Source organism: Hippoglossus stenolepis, chromosome 6, assembly GCF_022539355.2.
Source record: "Hippoglossus stenolepis isolate QCI-W04-F060 chromosome 6, HSTE1.2, whole genome shotgun sequence".
NCBI lineage: Eukaryota > Metazoa > Chordata > Actinopteri > Pleuronectiformes > Pleuronectidae > Hippoglossus > Hippoglossus stenolepis.
In genome coordinates this window covers 8,438,632-8,456,903 of record NC_061488.1, presented here as the reverse complement: position 1 = coordinate 8,456,903, position 18,272 = coordinate 8,438,632, and the positions used below count along the sequence as shown (strand labels likewise).

General features: G+C 42.8%; 2 protein-coding genes across 2 annotated transcripts; both read right to left on the bottom strand.

Annotated features, from left to right (window-relative positions):
• Positions 1-2,178: 2,178 nt before the first annotated feature.
• On the bottom strand, positions 2,179-8,357 carry LOC118110470 (caspase recruitment domain-containing protein 19-like). Its single transcript, XM_047340133.1, has 6 exons — positions 8,126-8,357; positions 6,624-6,769; positions 6,036-6,192; positions 5,020-5,088; positions 3,301-3,366; positions 2,179-2,718 (listed from the first exon to the last, which is right to left on the bottom strand). Exons 1-6 carry the CDS (start codon positions 8,247-8,249, stop codon positions 2,639-2,641), a joined length of 642 nt encoding a protein of 213 aa, XP_047196089.1. The 5' UTR covers positions 8,250-8,357; the 3' UTR covers positions 2,179-2,638.
• Positions 8,358-9,470: 1,113 nt separating this feature from the next.
• On the bottom strand, positions 9,471-14,963 carry LOC118110427 (sushi domain-containing protein 3). The gene is made up of 5 exons (XM_035158146.2): positions 14,338-14,963; positions 12,015-12,209; positions 10,932-11,079; positions 10,540-10,704; positions 9,471-10,436 (listed from the first exon to the last, which is right to left on the bottom strand). The coding sequence occupies exons 1-5, from the start codon at positions 14,420-14,422 to the stop codon at positions 10,112-10,114; spliced, it is 918 nt and encodes a 305-aa protein (XP_035014037.2). The 5' UTR covers positions 14,423-14,963; the 3' UTR covers positions 9,471-10,111.
• Positions 14,964-18,272: the final 3,309 nt, after the last annotated feature.

Sequence of the window (18,272 nt, the reverse complement as noted above, 5' to 3'; positions counted from 1 at the left end):
AAAATCTTTGTCCTCTTACAGAGAGAAAACAGCAAGCAAGAGAGAAACAGACAAAGTTTGACAAAGGGGTCTGGTGTGTGCACAACACAACATTTGTTCCAATAGTGGACAAACAGGAACGTCGAGGCAACAGGAGTCAGGTACACTGTCTCATTTGTTGCCCGGGAGTGACCCCAAGCACCGGCCAGACACAAACGCACAACCACAGACACACACACACGCTGACAGCAGACGAGGCTTCAATTTTTAATCGCACTGATGACGTTCGAACTCGATGTCACGGTGCTTTTCCAGACAGCTCTGACCAGGAGGTTTCACGGGTCTGCTGAGCACATGTATGCAGAGCAGGGTGTGACTCAAATCCCTGACCCACTTCCACAGCATTAACCTGTCCAACACATCTGTCCTCAACCACAGGCGTTGTGCCTAACATTCAATTATAACAATGTTTGGTTGTGCCATGACTCCCTCTGCTACACAAGCAGAGCTGGAGTGGTGCTCTGCACCAACAGCAGCTGGTGAGTCAACGCAGCACAGACCCCAGCAGAACTGCTTGTTAAAATGAAGCCTTAATTAGACTGTGTTTCAGCCATGTCACCGAAACCCCAATTAGAGCCCAAGCAAATGCTCATTTTTTACACTTCAGCGGCTTTGCACGAGAATACGAGCGCCATCGGTTTCACATAATTACCTTCTAAAAATCCTTAAGAATATTCATGTGTCAGATCTATAATTTCATCAACGTGACTCTGACAAAGTACCATGCAGTTGACAAACCAGCGTCACCATCTCCATCCTTTCCTTCCTCCACAACTATCATTGGTAACCGTGGAAACAGTCAGACAGAGCCAGATTGATGACACACACACACACAGCCCCCCTCTGCAGATCTGCAGACTGATATACGGTGCATACATAATGTATATCATCTCGCTCCTATACTTCTGGCTCCTTCCCAGTCGTGAAGTTCAGCAGACTGACTCTGTGGGAGGTCGAACATCTGAGGGTGCAGATGATCAACCGGCAGCTTTAGGTCTCGTGAAGCCACACTATTAATAGTTCTACCTCATGGGGATGTGAATGCCAGTTTTCGAACTGAACAATCACCCCGGTGACACTTCCAGCCTCCCTTCAGCACCTCCCCATCCCTCCTCTCTCCGGCTCCCCTCTTTCATCATCTGTTGCTCTCCCCCTTTGCAGAGAAGACAGAGACGGAGAAGTGCTGCTCAGTGCCGCAGATCTCAGGAGATCAGACACCGGAGCCCTCCTCCAGAGCTGCACTTTACAAACCGTCTTAGATGTGCATATTTCCCTACTGAATCGTTATTATGAGCTTGAAAGGGCCTCGTGTACGTATGAAATGCATCCATAGTTCAAGTATTTCTCACGCTGTCAGGTAAGAAGCATTCAATTCAGTTGACTTAACTTATTCAATCAATTAGATTGTCATTATTAATTATTGAAGGCTGTCTGTTGTTAGCGATTGTCATTGTTATAGCACACCACAGGATTTTCCATCATCCTCGTATCCCTCTGTGATGTACTGAATGAGGGAGCAGTGCCCTCTAGTGGGCTCTGGGTGCAGTTGATTTACTCTGATTAATGTTTCATCATCATCTAAAACTTGACAACACAAAAAAATTCGAAGTTTAGGAGCAAAGGAAACAGTGTCAGACACAAACCTAAAAAGATAATAACTGTAACAGCTGTTTACTGTAATATTTACTTTTTAAATACTTTACCATACAGTATGTTTGAAGCTAATAAAATGCATATTTCTATGATTATCATTGTCTATTGTGTCACACCAGATTAAACACTAGACTAGATTGGCAAGGCCCAAAAGTGCCCTCATGAAACCAACCACATTTAAATTCACGAGATCCGGATTTCTATGTGGAGTCAAAAATATCAGTCCCCTTAAACATGCCTGATTTTCATCAAGATCTATTAATTATTCTCTGAGGAATCAACGGAAATTTTGTTATTGCATTGTTAAAGAAAGTGAAAAGATAATTCCTGGATCTGCCCCTTGATCCGGATCTAAACCAAAACTTAATGTTTTTTTTTTCCTGACCCATAATGCATCCACCTAAATAAACATACACACGATTAAATGAAAAGATAAACACAAACATAACCTCTTTGATGGAGGAAATAAGATTCACTTCCAGGAGATGTCAAAAAATATTTTGTGCTTTATTTGAGCAAAAGTTGAACACAGTCAATAGATAGTAAAAAGTCTCTTTATCACAGTAGTGGAAGGCACAGAGAGTGGGTGAGCTGGTGAGCGCATATGTTGTGCGATTAAGAAAAAGTAATGAAGCACGTGTTAACATACACAACACAAACACACAAGTCTGCAATAAGCCTTATTGTGTGTGTGTGTGTTTGTATAAAACTGCACCTGATTGATGTCTCCCTCATCCAGCATGAAAAAAACACATCAGTAAGTACCTGTTTACTTGTATTTGTACTTGAATGTGTTTAGTTTCATTAAAACACTTTACAGCTCTGAGAGTGTGTATGTGTTTGGCACACAAAGTGGAACATTTCCTTGCTCGCTCTTCTCTTGGGAATCGGTTCACGGCACCTTAACATCCTCATTTTCTCTGCTTTCCAAACTCAGCATAGGTAATTAAAACATCTTTAGCACCTTTACTTGTCTTGCTGCAGAGCAGTGAAGGAACGGACCGGTGCGTCTCAGTGTCTCACCGTCTGTGGAGAAATGTGGACATGGTGGTTTAGAAATGATGAACCCAGACAGAGTGGGAAATAAGTTCTACATATGATCTATGTAGTGATATTGTTTTTGTGCGCTGGTAATTATTGTTATTCAGTAATAATTTAAACTGCCCTGTGATAAATAACCAGCACTTCATCGTCAGACACGTTCACAACAACAGGAACGTTTCGGGAGTATTTAGGTGAAGGGTGGTGTCTGAGTAGAACATGTGGGAGTCACATGTTTACAGCACGTTGACACCGACATCATCCTCTATCACCAAATCCCATTGTCTTCTACCTGTATGACTCCTCTTTGTCAGCCTGAGATATTTCTATTCTTCTTGTTACAAACATCCTCACCGCACCCACTAGCTCGCTGTGAGTTTACCACACATTTTCCTGCTGTTTTCTCACATGGCCTCACTCAGACATTATCCAGACTTTTTACTAAAGGAGTAGAATGTCTGGAGCAACTGACTCAGACATTTGCATTCTCACTATAAAAGGCCCCCTGGATAATTTCAGACTAATGTTCAGAGTTCAGTGCACGCCTGAAAGCAGCCAATGACTCACCTCCATAATAGTAGAGTATCGCGATACCAGCTACAAAACTGAAACAGCTCAGGAAGAACATCGGTCCTGCAGAAGGAAAGAGGAGAGAGGAAGTTCTCATCCGTGACCGTTTGATAAATAAAACCTGTGTCAATATTGGATCAGTGAGTGGACACGTTAAATGTGAATGGTGGGTCAGTGTCTATCTCCATAAATGTTATGAACTCGTGTGTGTCAGCACAGAGTCAGTGTCTCACTGCACGACTGATGACCCATTTCCCTGCTGACGCACCTCTGACCCAGTGGATGTGCCCCTCACTGTTCAAAGGAATTCAGGACAGAGGAAGCTGTTTTGAACGGGAGGGGATGGGGGGGGTGTGGGGGGCTGCTACACATGAGTTTAACTGACCCACAAAGCCAGAGCCCTGAATTTAATGGGATGATGAATGAATGGGAGCCCACACTCTGAATTGAGGGGTTAAAAGGTTCGACAGACAACCGCGTTTGCTGAAGAACAAAGCTTATTGGGCTTAAGGGGCTTATGTGAGGATCAGAGAGGGGTACAGAGGCGCCCTGACACACACACACACACACACACACACACACACACACACACACACACACACACACACACACACACACACACACACACACACACACACACACACACACACACACACACACACACACACACACACACACACACACACGGAAGTGGAGTCAAGAGACAGGTGAAGCTTGTTTTGGGTCATTGACGATAAATGATTAGTTACGTTTCACTACACTGACCACTATTTCAGGAAGTATAACTTTTTTGGGGGGGGGAATGACTCCCTACTTTCGCCACATGTTTCAGTTCACACTACAATACTGTGTCCTTTTTGTTTGACTGCTGTAAAATCCAGCTGGTTGGTTCACACAAACAACTGAAAGGATTTCGGCGAAACTCGGTGGAGGGATGTCAGGGAGGAACCCAATACATTTTTGTGCAGATCCAGATCAGGGGGCGGATGCAGGATCTTATTTTATTTTCATTTTCTGCTTTGTGAGTTGGAGCATTTTTCAACATTTTCCCAGAGAATAATTCATTGATCTTGATGAAAAAACTAAAATCCGGCACCTTTAGGGACTTGACACAACGATGTGTGTGTGAAATTCGGTTCAGCTTGATTGAATTTAAGGACTGTTGGGCCTTGGCAGAGTAATGCGCTCTGCTGAGTGTCTTTATAATACGTTTTGCTATAACCACATTTCACACACAACCACATGCAGTTCTGAGCAGGGACATTGAGAGACATTGAGGGATGAATGCCAACAGTAATGTATTTATGAGCTCTGGAATCCAATCAAATATAGATCATTCAGGTCTATATCAAAACAGTCAAGGATATTGAGGAAAGAATAATGTGAATTTTGTGGTTTCTTGGATTAACAAGGTTGTTTTTTATAATACAGTAGAGAGGAGGCCAATAGGTTTCTGTTTGCAGCTTCATTTCTATATGATGACAACATAGACTTGACAAAATCTAATGCTGAATGATGGATTACCCCAAAATATATATATATATATATAAAAGAATTTGATTAAAGAATATAATTACTGTGAAGTATACTGTATGTGGATTAGAGTAAATGGCCTAAAATGTGCAAAACTACCAGTGTGTTTCTTTAGATTAAACCAACATGTAAACTGCAAATACCTAGATTTAAACTTGTAAACATGTAGATTATTGGATTTACCTCTGTCATTGAGCACAAATCGCTCGGGGTGGATCACCACACTGTTTGTCCACTTTGGATCTGCGATCTCTGGAACAGAAAGTGAAAATGTTTAATCTGTAAACATCGGACTAAAAATAAATCACAGCATGTGGTGAGTTGGATCATCTAGTGAACAACAGTTCAGGCAGTGCATCAACTTCTCTCCTCTTAAGGAGGATAAACCTACATTAGAGCCAGAGAGGGCCATCACACAGCAGGGGGTCCACTGTTATAGAACACTGGGGGACTGTGCTCGTGTGATGTAGTGTCTCACATGACGTGACAGAATCAGGAGGAGGTGATGCACTTATGGATGAATGCACTTAGGGCTGGGCAATAAATCAATATCAATAATCACTGCAATATAATTTTCATCAATAGCAATATAAAAAAAGTCCTATATATATATATATATATATATATATATATATAACGATATGTAAGGATGTGTAACATATAACTGATTTAACTCAGATTTGTAGATGAGAGAAAGATGAGATGAGAGAAAAGCAGAGTTAAAAAACGCCCGATGATGCATTCGTGTAATTACTACCTCTAAGCTCAGACAGTTTCTGAAACCCCCCAGATGATGTGTGTGAACCGTGGAATATGACTATTCCACACACTTCACGTTCTGCTTTCATTTACCAAGAAATACTTCATGTCACTATAGTTACACTGCTGTCATTCTACTCTCCATTTAAATTGTCTCCACACTAAAGTACTGAATGGTATGTCTACATTCAGGCTTAAAGCTTCCAAATTAAACAGATACTTTCACAGATTTTAGTGTGGAGATATTTCTTTCCTTATTCAACTTGATTTCTTTAAGCCCCAGCTCCTCAGTTTAGACGGAAACTGGACGAGCAGTGTGTTTTTCTGCACTAAAGTTCATTCAGATATGAGTCTGCAAGGCCACATCCTTTGAAAAGAGCACCTCCCTTGAAAATCCACAGAAGAAGAGGAAGAAGGCGACGGCCTTCTCAGTGTTTTACCTCTTTGTCTGGCTCTGCTGGGCAGGCTGGAGTAGACGTCCTCAGCCTGAATGTGAAGTCCTCTATAGAACTCATGACATGTGTCCTCTCCCTTCCCATACAGGTGCTTCAGCAGCTCGGCTAACCGAACCTTGGTGGGTACGCTCAGGTTCCTGAACTGCAGAGACACACATGCTGAATCAAGTCACTGCTCATGTGCAACATGTTTCTGTTCCAATTAAACATTATATGTAGATACCTCCACCAAGGCCCTGAAGTCAGCTTCAATTTAATCAATGTACTCTTTGATATCAGTCACCTGAAATGCCTGATTTATTTGTTTTTTATCGAGAGCCATGAATGATTCTCTGGGAAAATGAAGAGATAAAAATTCCTGGATCCCCCCTGATCTGGATCCTCACCAAACTGTACTGATACCACATCCTTCCACCAAATTTCTTGGTGCTCCATCTTGTAGTTTTTCGTTATCTCGCTTAAAAACAAACCAAAATGGACAGGGGTGAAAACATAAACTCCTTGGTGGAGGTTATTAACCAATTCCAGTGTAAGGACATGCTGACTTTGAAAACATATAATAAGTGTACTGACCCTGCGGGCTTCTTTGTCACTGAGTATCTGGGGGTAGATTCTGTTCAGCTGCAGCACGAGTGTGTCAACAAGTTCAGTGTCCATCCTCAGATCTGAGCACAGGAACTTGGCATCTCTCTGAAGCTGCTCAAGGTAAAAGTCACTGTCTGGTCAAGGAAGATTTAAATGACAACGTTTTAATAAAGGGAGACAAGCAGGAGACAGTGTCCACTTTATCCCTAATAACTTTGAACCTCTTCTAATCAGAGGTCTGCAGATTTTAGGTCTGATAGTAAGTCCTTTCTTTGTAAGCTGGGCTTGGCATCAGCTCCGCTCTGAAAATAAGTGACTAAGAGGTTTATTCTCGCTTTAGGAAGGTGAATACACTTCCTGCAAAATCCTTCATTTGGCCACATTCATTTAAATAGATTAATGCTGAGGTGAAAATCAGGTTGCAATACTGTTTGAGTAACAAGTCTGTTGAGTTACGGTTTGCATAAGCACCAAAAAGATGGTACAATATAAAGCCTGGGATGTGTTTGGTGTTGACTGATTAAATTCTTTATTATGACACTTTTAAATTTCTTTCTGAATGCTTCTTTTTTTGTAATGTCTCCCTGACTTTCTGGATAAATAAATCCTACAGGGAAAATGTGTGTTTGCAGGTGATCCTAAACCGCATGAAGAGAGATACAGCAAAAAGGTTATGAATCAAAACTGTGCAGGTACAAATTCCTGAAGTAGCAGTTTACATTTATCATCACAACAACAAAGTGAGGCAGGATAAGCTGGACAACAGTTATGTAATGTGTAGTTTCACAAACACTTATTCCACTGTCGCTTTAATTGTAGTTCTTTAAGAATAAAATAGAGGTCTGACTGATAATAAAACTGATCTTTAACTATGGCCCAACAGTCCCCTATAAAACTACATTTAAATTCACTAGAGCCAGATTTTTATTCTGCACTAAACTATACTCTCTCATAAATATCAGTCCCCTAAACATGTTAGATTTTTTTAAACAAATCAAGATCAGTGAAATATTCTGGGAGAAATCTGGAAGAATGTTGAATGATGATATCTCATAATGTTACAGAAAGTGAAACACCCACTGATCCGGATCTGAACCAGAACCTATCAGCTTCTTCCTTATTGGATCATGACCCACCCCTCAACACAATTTACACTGAAACCCGTTCGGTGGTCTTGGTGTTATCCAACAATCAATACAAAAAAAATAATAATAATAAAAGAAAAACAAACAAGCAAACAAACATGGATCTATTAAACCGCTCAGATATTTTAAGTGTTGCACTAATGGTGTGAAGCAGCTCCCATACACTGCTTCATATGAAGGACACATCAATACACATCATTAATTATTGCCAAAACTAAAGTTAAAAATGTGAATATTACGCAACAGGTGGCGCGCGCACACTCCGACTGTGGACGAGCGCGCACGGTTTCACTGTCAACGCTCCACAACAGGACTAATAAACATCTTAACCCTTCATTCACAAACCTGTCATACTGACACACAGCCGACGTGCGGGACTGGTCCTCACCCACCAGCAGCAGCAGCAGCCTCCCCCGGTGTGAGACTTCCTGTTGTCCCCGGTGTCACGGTCCCTGCTGCCCGCTGACATCAGCACGTTGGACCGCTGCACCGCCCCGCGCCGCCCGGTGCCACATGACCGACCTCAGGGCCACATGATGGCGATTATCAGGCCGCAGACAGTGACCGAGAGACTGAGCTGGAGATTATCAGGAGCAGCACGACACGAGCTCCGTGGAGCAGACACTGTCACTTATCGTTCATTTCAATCCATTCTGCCATTTGTACAAATAGTAATAATGATAATAAGTTGAGTGCATTCCTTTACATCTTAAACAACTTAGTGAAATTATCTCCAATGTCAAATCAATTCAAGTTCTTTGACAATAACACAAAAAGATTCATAGTACAAACTCAAGATCTGAATGTGACTGACAGATACTTACATCTATCTTTTACCAGAATGGCAATAATCATTATTATGTATTATTTATTATTAGAGAGAAACGTTACATCATCATACTTTTGTCTATTTATGTTGTTTTTATGTTGTTTTTATTATGTTGTTGAGAGTCACCAAACAAATTTCGTTGTTTGCCTACAATGACAATAAAGTGTTCATCTATCTATCTATCTATCTATCTATCTATCTATCTATCTATCTATCTATCTATCTATCTATCTATCTATCTATCTATCTATCTCATCTTCATCAAGATCCATGAGTTATTCTCTGAGTAATTAGAGAAAACGTTGAAAAACACCCTGTCTGTTGATGTAAAGAAAGTGAAAAACATTTCCTGGATAAGCACCAAAATGTTATGGGTTCTTCCCTGACTCATATCACGTCCTCTCACCAAGTTTCGTGGTAATGCATCAGGTAGTTTTTGTGTAATCCTGCTAATAAAAGGGAAAACATAACCTCTTTAATAATAATAATAATAATGTAAGTGGAGACTCTAAAATCATCATCATCACATGTTGCCTCTGTCTTTTCCATTTCCCTTTAAATCCCTGTGTTATACATCAACGTGAGGTGTTGGGCCACAAGAAGGGCAAACAGGGCAGCTTCAGCTTCAGTGACCTTTGACCCTCTTCAAGTCTGTGAAACTACTACACCTTTTTTTCCAACATACATTCCCTAACCCCGGTGGAGCGCTGCCAAATAACATCAATCCCAAATCAACCACAGGCGTTGAGAGGGGCGGAGAGCTTGTGACTGTGAAGGTCACACAGCACATGATCCACATCAGTCTGCATCAACCTATTTACTCACTCACTGCTCTGTATGGAAGCATCTGCATTCGTTATGTTTGTTTCCACGTATTTATTCACATTTTCCTCCAATTTGTCATCAACCTGTACATCGATACACAGACCAGTGGAAACCACTGCACTGCAGCCGCTGCATCAAGTTGATTTGTGAGTTTGCATCAGAAGGACACGACTGCTCTCTTTACACATTGTCTTTAATTGATTTACATTCCTTAAGAAAAATATATCTACAAACAGTGTCCAGTGCCTTCCAGCTGCTCTCCTCCTGCAGGGAAAAGGGAATTTTACTGCCCTGACATTTGTTTTTCAGAGAACCTCCTCACCCGCTTTCTGTGTGTTGTGAACTATATGTCCCCATAAACACCTCAATCGCAAAACCTCATAGCAACCATTTAATTTAAGTTCGATTGAGGTCAAGAAAATCCCTCGAGCTTCTAATTACAGGGCGTGTCGTCCCGACAAGGCTGGTGTCCTGGAAGTGCACCGGCCTCTCTCGTCAGGCAGAGGGCAGTGTGCCATTACAGTTTACAAAAGGCACGTTCGTCTGAGCCTGTAAAGCCATCACACTGTAGAAGTTCACACATTAATGTTGAGTTACCACTTCCAATAGTCCTCATTCATAACACTGATGTACATATTTGGTCATTAAACGACATTCACCTCCTGTGCAACATGTCCTCACACTGATATAATCCTTATGGAGAATTCTTTGGCAGGGTTTAAATTCCTAGAGTTGCTCTCCTCTGCAGGTGCAGAGCTGCTTTCCTGTCTCCCATACTGCCACGCCACCCCAGGCCCCGCTGTTGAGATCTGGACCATGCGCGGGCTCGCAGTTTGAAAGGAGGAGGCAGGAGGTCCAGGGTACTGAGGTGGACCGGAGACCTGCACAGATTCTGGATTTCGTGGTAAAAGAGGCTGGTCGTAGCCGGGCCCGGGGAGAGCAGCGAGCGGAGCAGCGGGGCCATATGTGCAGACGAGTCCATAGGAGTACTCCTGATGACATCTGTGGAGGGAAAGACAGGAGGATGTTTCTTTAGTGATTCTGCTCATCTGGATGTCATCAGGGACGTCTTACCCCCTCCATCCCAAGTCAGCCCATGTCTCACCTGCAGGCCTGCATGTTGTCACACCCGGCTGGGCTGTGGGAGTCCCACAGAGAGAGCGTCTTCTCCTGGGAGTTGTTGTTGTTGTTCCTGCCTTTGTGGCTGTAGTGAGACCTGTTGTCCCCCTGGTGTTGAGTCGGCTCCTCCAATTGCCACACTTCTGACTCCCTGTTAAAAAAAAAAATTCAGTTTTAACCTTCCTGGCAGTATTTCTAATGATGATTTACTTGACTTGGACTTGAGTCTTTGCATTTTATCTACTGCATAAATAAATGAAGAGGCATAAGTAGGATTTTCAATGAAGGACCTTTACTTGTAACAGAGTACTTCTACATTTCAGTATTGGTACTTTTGAGTAAACACGCTGAGTACTTCCTCCATCCTCTCTCACTCACCTCTCCTGCTTTTTCCTTTTGTCCTCCTTGATGCAGTCGAGCAAGCAGCAGGTGATGAAGGCCATGGACATGAGGAGGATAATGGCCGAGCTCACAATGGACGCCAACACGGCCACACGGAAACCATGGCCCTCGTAGGGAGCCAGAGCTGGAGTGACAGAGAGGAAGGCTGACTTGATTTGCATGTATTAGACAGCTAAAATCAACATGTCACAAAAACAGTGCCCTGGTTGCATGAAGGGAAGGAAAATGAAATATAAATGAAATTTGAATTATTTCCGTTCACATCTGACACCTTCCTGCTCTCTCTTTTTCCATCACAATAATAACAATGCACCTGCTTGAAATGAGTCCCCTCTACCTGCGTTAGAGTATTCTCCTTAAATGAGCAACAAATAATTTCTCCCTCAAATATGTTCACGCAAATAATTTAGAGCATTAATTATTGCTGACTACTTTAAGGGTCTTCCTGTAACATTGCCCACAGCCACAATGCCTGTCAAATAATGTTTGATATACATTCAGAATGAGCTACTGCAGTTCTGCACAAGCATTTGGAACTTTGAATCTCTCTCACACACTGAGTTGAAGCTCCATGACTCCATTGAATTACATTAATTTCCATGCATGAGGCCGATGCGAACCTTAACCATAACCACGACTTGCCGAAACCCTTATCTTACCCTTAAAAATTGTTGTTACCTTGACAATTGAATGATTTACTCTATGGGAAATTGCTTTTTGTGCCAATAATGGAAGACAAGTCCCCATGTGCAAACAGATTTAGGTCCCCACAATGTAAATAATACTGGCTGTGGATCAGGAGGTAGAGCGGGTTTTCCCACTAACCAGAAGGTCAGTAGTTCAATCCCCAACTCCTGCAGTCCACATGCAAAACACCTAAATTTCCCCTGATAGCGTGTGATGGAAGAAGCGGAGCATAGTATCGCTTTGAACGTGTGAGGGAATGGGTGAATGTTGCTTGCACTGTCTGGTGTTGTCAGTGGTTGATAAGCTGGATAGCGTTAGATTAAAGAATCCTATATTTTTGTGCTGTACTAACTCTGATATGTTTCTACTTACGTGTACAGTAGTTCTCCCCGTCCCAGTGGGTGCTGTTGACGTCCATGACACACGTTAGCTCTCTCCCCACCAGTTTGTGTTTGGCCGGGCACTGCAGCGATATGACCGTGCCCACATTGGTGCCATTGCCCTGGATGATCTTCTGGGTTCCCAGGGCAGGCAGTGGCATGGGTCTGCACTGGGCCTGGGACTGACCTATAATGAAAAGCTGATGGTCAGCTGGGGATAAACCAGACTGTGTGTGCAACAAAATACTGGTACAACTCATGTAGCACAACAATTGAAGGTGAAGGGTATGAACAACAACAAAGAATGGAGCCGTGCAGATGAGATTGAGAGTGGAATGGGACAATTCTTCCATCAGCGCTGAACCCCTGTAGGGATGAACAACACTGCGTGACAAAACACTGCCCCCCCACCTCCTCGTAACAACCCCGGCACTGTACTGTAATATAATTCTAACACTATCAGAGCAGGATATGTGATAAATCATTCAAGAAAACGCCTGTAAGGCTGGTTGGAAACACACGGGGCCATCTGGAGTCATGCTAGACAACCGGTTATCATAGAGCACAGCACAGCGCTCAGCATATTACAGGAGGGAAGGTCTCAGCAGTCTGGCACCGGGACTCCACAACACAAGCATCACTTCATCATGACACAAGCTGTTGGAATGCAAATAAACATGATGACATCTATTCGGTGATTTCCAGCAGGACTGGGAAGGATAATGTGATCAGGTCCAGGAACAAAATCCAAACCAGCTTGTTTACATAGGGAAAGTTGCAGTTTTTCCTCTGAACTAAAGGAAGGAAGGAAGCGTGAGAGGCCTCATTTGTGTGTCAACACAATTCACCCACACAAAAAGTTCAGGGCTTCATGGATGGAAAGGAGGAATGGAACATAGACTGTATTTAAAGTTTGGCGACATGACAGCTCCCAAAAGTGAAGCCAAAGCATCTTAATTGGTGGTTGGCTACAGTATAGGTAGTTAAAACCTGCCGTCATGATTGACAGCTGAGACAGACTCGTGATTGGTTGTATAGCGATTGATCACTAAACTGCACAGACTCTGGCTCCAAATGCGCAAGATGGCGGCAAATTTTGGCTTTGTTTCGAGATAGTGGGAGCAAGTGGAGACATGTCATTTATCTTTATATGCAGTCTATGGAAAGGAAGGAAGGAAAGGGTGACTGAATGTAAAGATTGAAGACATAGCTTCCAAAAAATAAAGAAATAAAGAAACTAAGAAAGACGTGCACATTTCCTTGTAAAGAATAACTGCAGCTTCTGTTGACACTGGGCCAAACTCAATAAGTCTCATTTGGAATAAATCTGAAGGCCATTAGCATTAGCTCACCATATTCAAGTTTATGTAACGCAAGGACGCATTCCATTAACGACAAGCACAGAGCATCACTTTTACATAACGTGTGTTGTTGTGCGTGTGGCTGTGTTAAGTGTGTGTGCGTGTGAGATGCGTCCAGCTGTGCATGGTGCCACGAGCCCCTTTCTCATTTCCTCTTTGTTTTTTCTCTTTTTGAATCAGCCTGATCACCCAGAAGCACATGTACGGTGGGGGGGTGGGGGGGGATCACTGAATTTTCAGACATATGTCCCCTAATCTGACCACATTTCAAAACACATGCATACATGTTTACAGGATGTGAAAATGTAATAATTAAATGTATATGTCTCAGAAACCAGATCACTAAAAGACATCTCATTCTATATTGACTGCAAAGTACAATCAAATAAATAATTATGCCTAAAACTTTATGTATTTCAATTATATTACATTTCAATGTAACTTTAAAAAAACATAAATTCAATGTAAAGGGCCACTTTTAATTCAGTGTTTTCTATCATGTTGAGTTAGTGTGAATAAATGAAATAACTTCAGAATGATATGATTAAATAATGTTAAACTTATTCATAGAGATAAACATTAAACACACAATTTATTTGATGTATTCACACTAACTTGATACATTGAACTTGTGTAATTAAATAACATTTAATATGTAATTGAAATACATTAAGTTAATAATAATCTTGTGTATTAAAGTGTATTATGGAGCTGCTGTCACACTAAACATTGTCCCTAAATGAATATTGCACAAGAGCATTATAAGAGAAATATGAGTTTACTATTACACACTAACTAAATGTTGTGGGGTCAGTGTTTGAATACCTGAATATTCAGTCAGGCCTATAATTGTGTTATGAAACGGAATAAGTGCAAAGTGCCAAAAACAAACCATCGCCTTACGCACAAACCTGCACTGGACCCAAGTATGAATGTGTGTATTTCATGTCCTACCTGAGTTATTCTGGCGTCGACCTCCATCTCTGTATGTCCCGTCGGTCCTGGACACATCTGCCACAGAAGCTGTAGCCGCTGACATCGCGCTGACAGACGGACAGACGCCCCCACACTCCGCGCTCCTCTGGCTGTGCTCCTCTGTGCCCGGCACTGGGTAAACAAGCCTGGATCCCGTTCAGCTGGAGCTTGTCTGTGTGTGTGTGTGTTTGTCTGTGTGATCCTGTGTGTGTGTGTGCGTGTGTGTGTGTGTGTGTGTGTGTGTGTGTTTTGTCTACCACCTCCCACAATCCCTCCTCACTTTCTCTCACGCCAGCTTTTCGGACTGCGCGCCTGCGGATGAAACGTGCGCTCGGGAGGACGCAGCCAGACGAAGTGATCGACCGGGACCTCGTTGAGCGACGCGACAATGACTGTGTGGATTAGAGCGGGTCAGGTCGAGTGGGATGTCAGAGCCGTGGACAGGACGAGCACCTCCAGCAGAAATAAGCTGCTGCCCGTGGGCAGGATGTGGCACCGCTGCTCTCTGAGCCTATCAGGACGTGGTGCCTCAGTCAGCGCTGGAAATACGCAAAACACACATTGAAAGTGTAGAAAACCTGTTTCTAAATGTCCTTAACTTGACTTGGAGACATGTAAAGGAGAAGTGTGAGAAAGAGGAAGGCATCTGTGCGTATGTGTGCCAGACCAATAGGTCAGGCAAATTGACTGTGTCACTCGTCTCTTTGTGCTTCTACAGTTGTGACTGTTTCTAAAGTTCTTACTTCTCCTTCTATGTCTGACTGAGTCACAGTGAGGTAAGGCCTGAGGTTAACACGCTAACAGGTGAAATGGATGATATGAATCATGTAACGGTTAGTTTGACAAGCACACGATTCACTTTCACAGTTACAAACTCGAAAACCAACTCTACCTCTACCCTCACTCACGGCCCTCTGTCCCGGCATCATCTCAAGGATGTTATTATCCAGGGAACGTTTTATATACAACCCTCACTAACCCAATGACAACAGTGAAAAAAACCCAAAATAAGAAATGGGAAAAAACAAACAAACCACAGAGCAAACAGGTAAAATAAATAGAAACTGTACAACACACACAACAAATGTACTATTACAACCATAGGACAAATATAATATAATATAAAATATAAAATATTGCAATATAGGTTGATATACAGCATGAAGAATCAGCTGCCTTAACTGGGGCTTCTTTACAAAATGGGAAACTAATGCATTTTATATGTAGAAATGCAATAACTTTACAGGTCCTAATATAATTTAGATGAAACAAAAACGTATGTAAAAGGGAACAAATCCATTTTTTCCACTTTAACCTGAGGCTGGCTTGCTGGCTGTGACACAAATCGCCCCTCTGGGATAATAAAGTTTACCTCGACCACGACCAAGTATCATACAACACGAAACTCTACACAGGTTCCAGTTTCCATGTTGCCTTCACGTGCAGGAGCAGCTCCTTCCTCTTGTCTGAGTCGCATGTCGCCCTGAAGTCATTGAGGATTCTGGGCATGCATGCACAAGACTGTTTCTGCTGTGGGTGATAAGTGTCTCCACAGGCTCAGCCCTGTTCACCTGAGCAAACCCACCTCAGACACACGGCGAGCCTCTGTTCAGACGGCCTCATCCCTCATGAATATATTAGCAGAGCTAATTAAAGGATGTAGGGACTGTGGGCAATTCTCAGGAGCAGACGTTCATAACTTGTCTCAAAGTGTAGTAAGTTGTGTCCTCGGTGTTGTGGAGTGACACAGCTCTGCGCTCTTATCTGGAGAACACGGATCGAGTCAGGAAGCGGACGTATGTGTTGCTGTTGTGTAAATGTGAATTATTCCCACTGTGCTTTTTATCAGTCTGCAGGCATGAAACAAGTCTCCTAAATATTCTGGATTTACTACAACTCTGGCTCAGGTTCAACTCTCAATGTCACACATTGCATTTGTCTGTACATAGAGATTCAGACAAGAGATTAATAGATTGAATTTTAATTAAATTAAATTAATTAATTAAATATAGCTGAAGTGTAAACAAAATCTCAAAACGTACTCATGTCCCTTGAATGGTGAGTGTCCAGGGTTGAGACCCTTCTGATGCTTGTATGAATGAATTGCTCATCACCTTCAGCGGAAGACGAGGAGGTGGAGGAGGAGGAGGAGGAGGAAGACGGAGAAAGAGACAGGGGAGGAGGACTCTTTGAGGAATGAGACCTCTTAAAGTGTTGGAGTTTTTTCCTTTGATTTGGAGACGGTTGCCACAGCAACAGTTAATGTGTTCTGGCATTGTCTCAGCAGGTAGAGTTTGGACCCTCATAGCTTTACTCTGCTCAGGCCTGTGTGTTAGTTAATCTGTGCAATCCAATAATCAACCTGGAGGCTCACTAATGAAGCTGGAGACACTCAATCAGGTCCTTTTCACTGTATTACACAGCAATCAAGCTCATATTGAGTATCGGTGCACGATTTGGCATCATTAACAAAATACTGCATATGTAGAAACTTGAAAAACTAGAAGTCAGTAGAACTTATACCTCATCAAGGCCCAAAAGTCCCTTTGAACTCAATCAAGCTGCAAACACACTTATAGAAATCAGTCTCTTAAATGTTTTTCATCAAGATTCATGAATTAATGCCTGGGAAATTTGTGAAAATGACAAAAATCACCCTACGTTGCGATGTTAACAAAAGTAATAAAAAGAATCAGATCTGCACCAAAATGTAACTGCTTCTTCCCTGAATGATATCGCTTCACTCTACCAAGTTCCGTGGTCATCTGTCCAGTTCTCTTTGCGTAATCCTGTTTACAATTGAACCAGTAAACCTACAAATGGGATGAATACATAACCTCCTTAGCCTTGAGTAGAAAAGGCAGAAAAGGAGAAATCCACATCGAAAGATTAACTTAACCAAAAGGAAACTTCTCTGCGGCTGTTGCTTTTTTTATTATGAATCTTATCAGAGGAGAGAGGCAGGTGAGGAAGGTGAGACCGGTCCACTCCACGTGTCCGCCCTGCCCCTGACACAGTGTGACACAACGCCTCTGCTGGGGGGAACCACTCCATCTCAAAGGTAATTAGGTGGAGCAGGAGGGGCACCACCTCACCCTGCCAACCGCCCCATCAACACTGCTGCTCTGACCAGGCCACATATGGCTGCAGGTCTGGGTGGAGGAGACTGAAAGTCATCGGGCGCGTCCATGGCCAGCTCCTAAAGTGATAAAATATCAGGTCGGTGTTGATTGTGCCGTCATCCAGGCTTCTGCAAAGGGCACAGAAAGCTTTGTGGGAATATTTCTAATATGCAAATCAAGCCCTGTGTGCGTCACTGTTACAACTGTGAGTCACACAAAGGCTGCAAATTAAGCCAGATTTTAAACGGCTGAAACGTGAGGTGTTTAAAATGCTTCACAAATAAATACTTCCTTGAAACCATTGAATACTGATGCCAGGAAAATGACCTGTATCTCTGAGCTGCTGTGAGATACATGGTGGTTCACGTCCATTATCAAATGAAGTGGTGACCACCTCCACAAGGACGACCCACATTCTGTCTTTCTCCCTCTTTTAAGCTCAGAAAGGACATCATAAAGACTTCTCTCTCACTCCTCTGTGTCTGTAATCGCTGTACAACACACAGTTTCAGGCTGGACTGTGGCCACCAGCGGACCCGTCGCTCCATGAATCTTCACCTTCCTGCACTCGCCCTATACTCGCTCGGGAAAGAAGACGTCGAGAGAGAGAAATGGAAGAAAGAAGAGATGGGAAACAGGGGAGAAGGACGAGACTTTAGGAGGAAATTGAGTTGATGAAACGTTTCTTCACCACGGTTCCACCTCCGACGTGCACAGCTTGCAAGGCACGGGTTACAAATGCACAGTGTGTCTCAGACAGCACTGAGGATGGGGGGGCAGTGCGACTGTGGC

Excerpts from the sequence above, each read along its gene's own strand:
- LOC118110470 (XM_047340133.1), bottom strand. The coding sequence starts at position 8,249 with ATGTCAGCGGGCAGCAGGGACCGTGACACCGGGGACAACAGGAAGTCT. Across the intron at positions 6,770-8,125 it reads GCTGTGTGTCAGTATGACAG|ACAGTGACTTTTACCTTGAG; the intron begins GTTTGTGAATGA and ends TTCCTTGACCAG. Across the intron at positions 2,719-3,300 it reads GATACTCTACTATTATGGAG|ACGGTGAGACACTGAGACGC; the intron begins GTGAGTCATTGG and ends ATTTCTCCACAG.
- LOC118110427 (XM_035158146.2), bottom strand. The coding sequence starts at position 14,422 with ATGTCAGCGGCTACAGCTTCTGTGGCAGATGTGTCCAGGACCGACGGG. Across the intron at positions 12,210-14,337 it reads TCGACGCCAGAATAACTCAG|GTCAGTCCCAGGCCCAGTGC; the intron begins GTAGGACATGAA and ends TTTTCATTATAG. Across the intron at positions 10,437-10,539 it reads GACAACATGCAGGCCTGCAG|ATGTCATCAGGAGTACTCCT; the intron begins GTGAGACATGGG and ends TTCCCTCCACAG.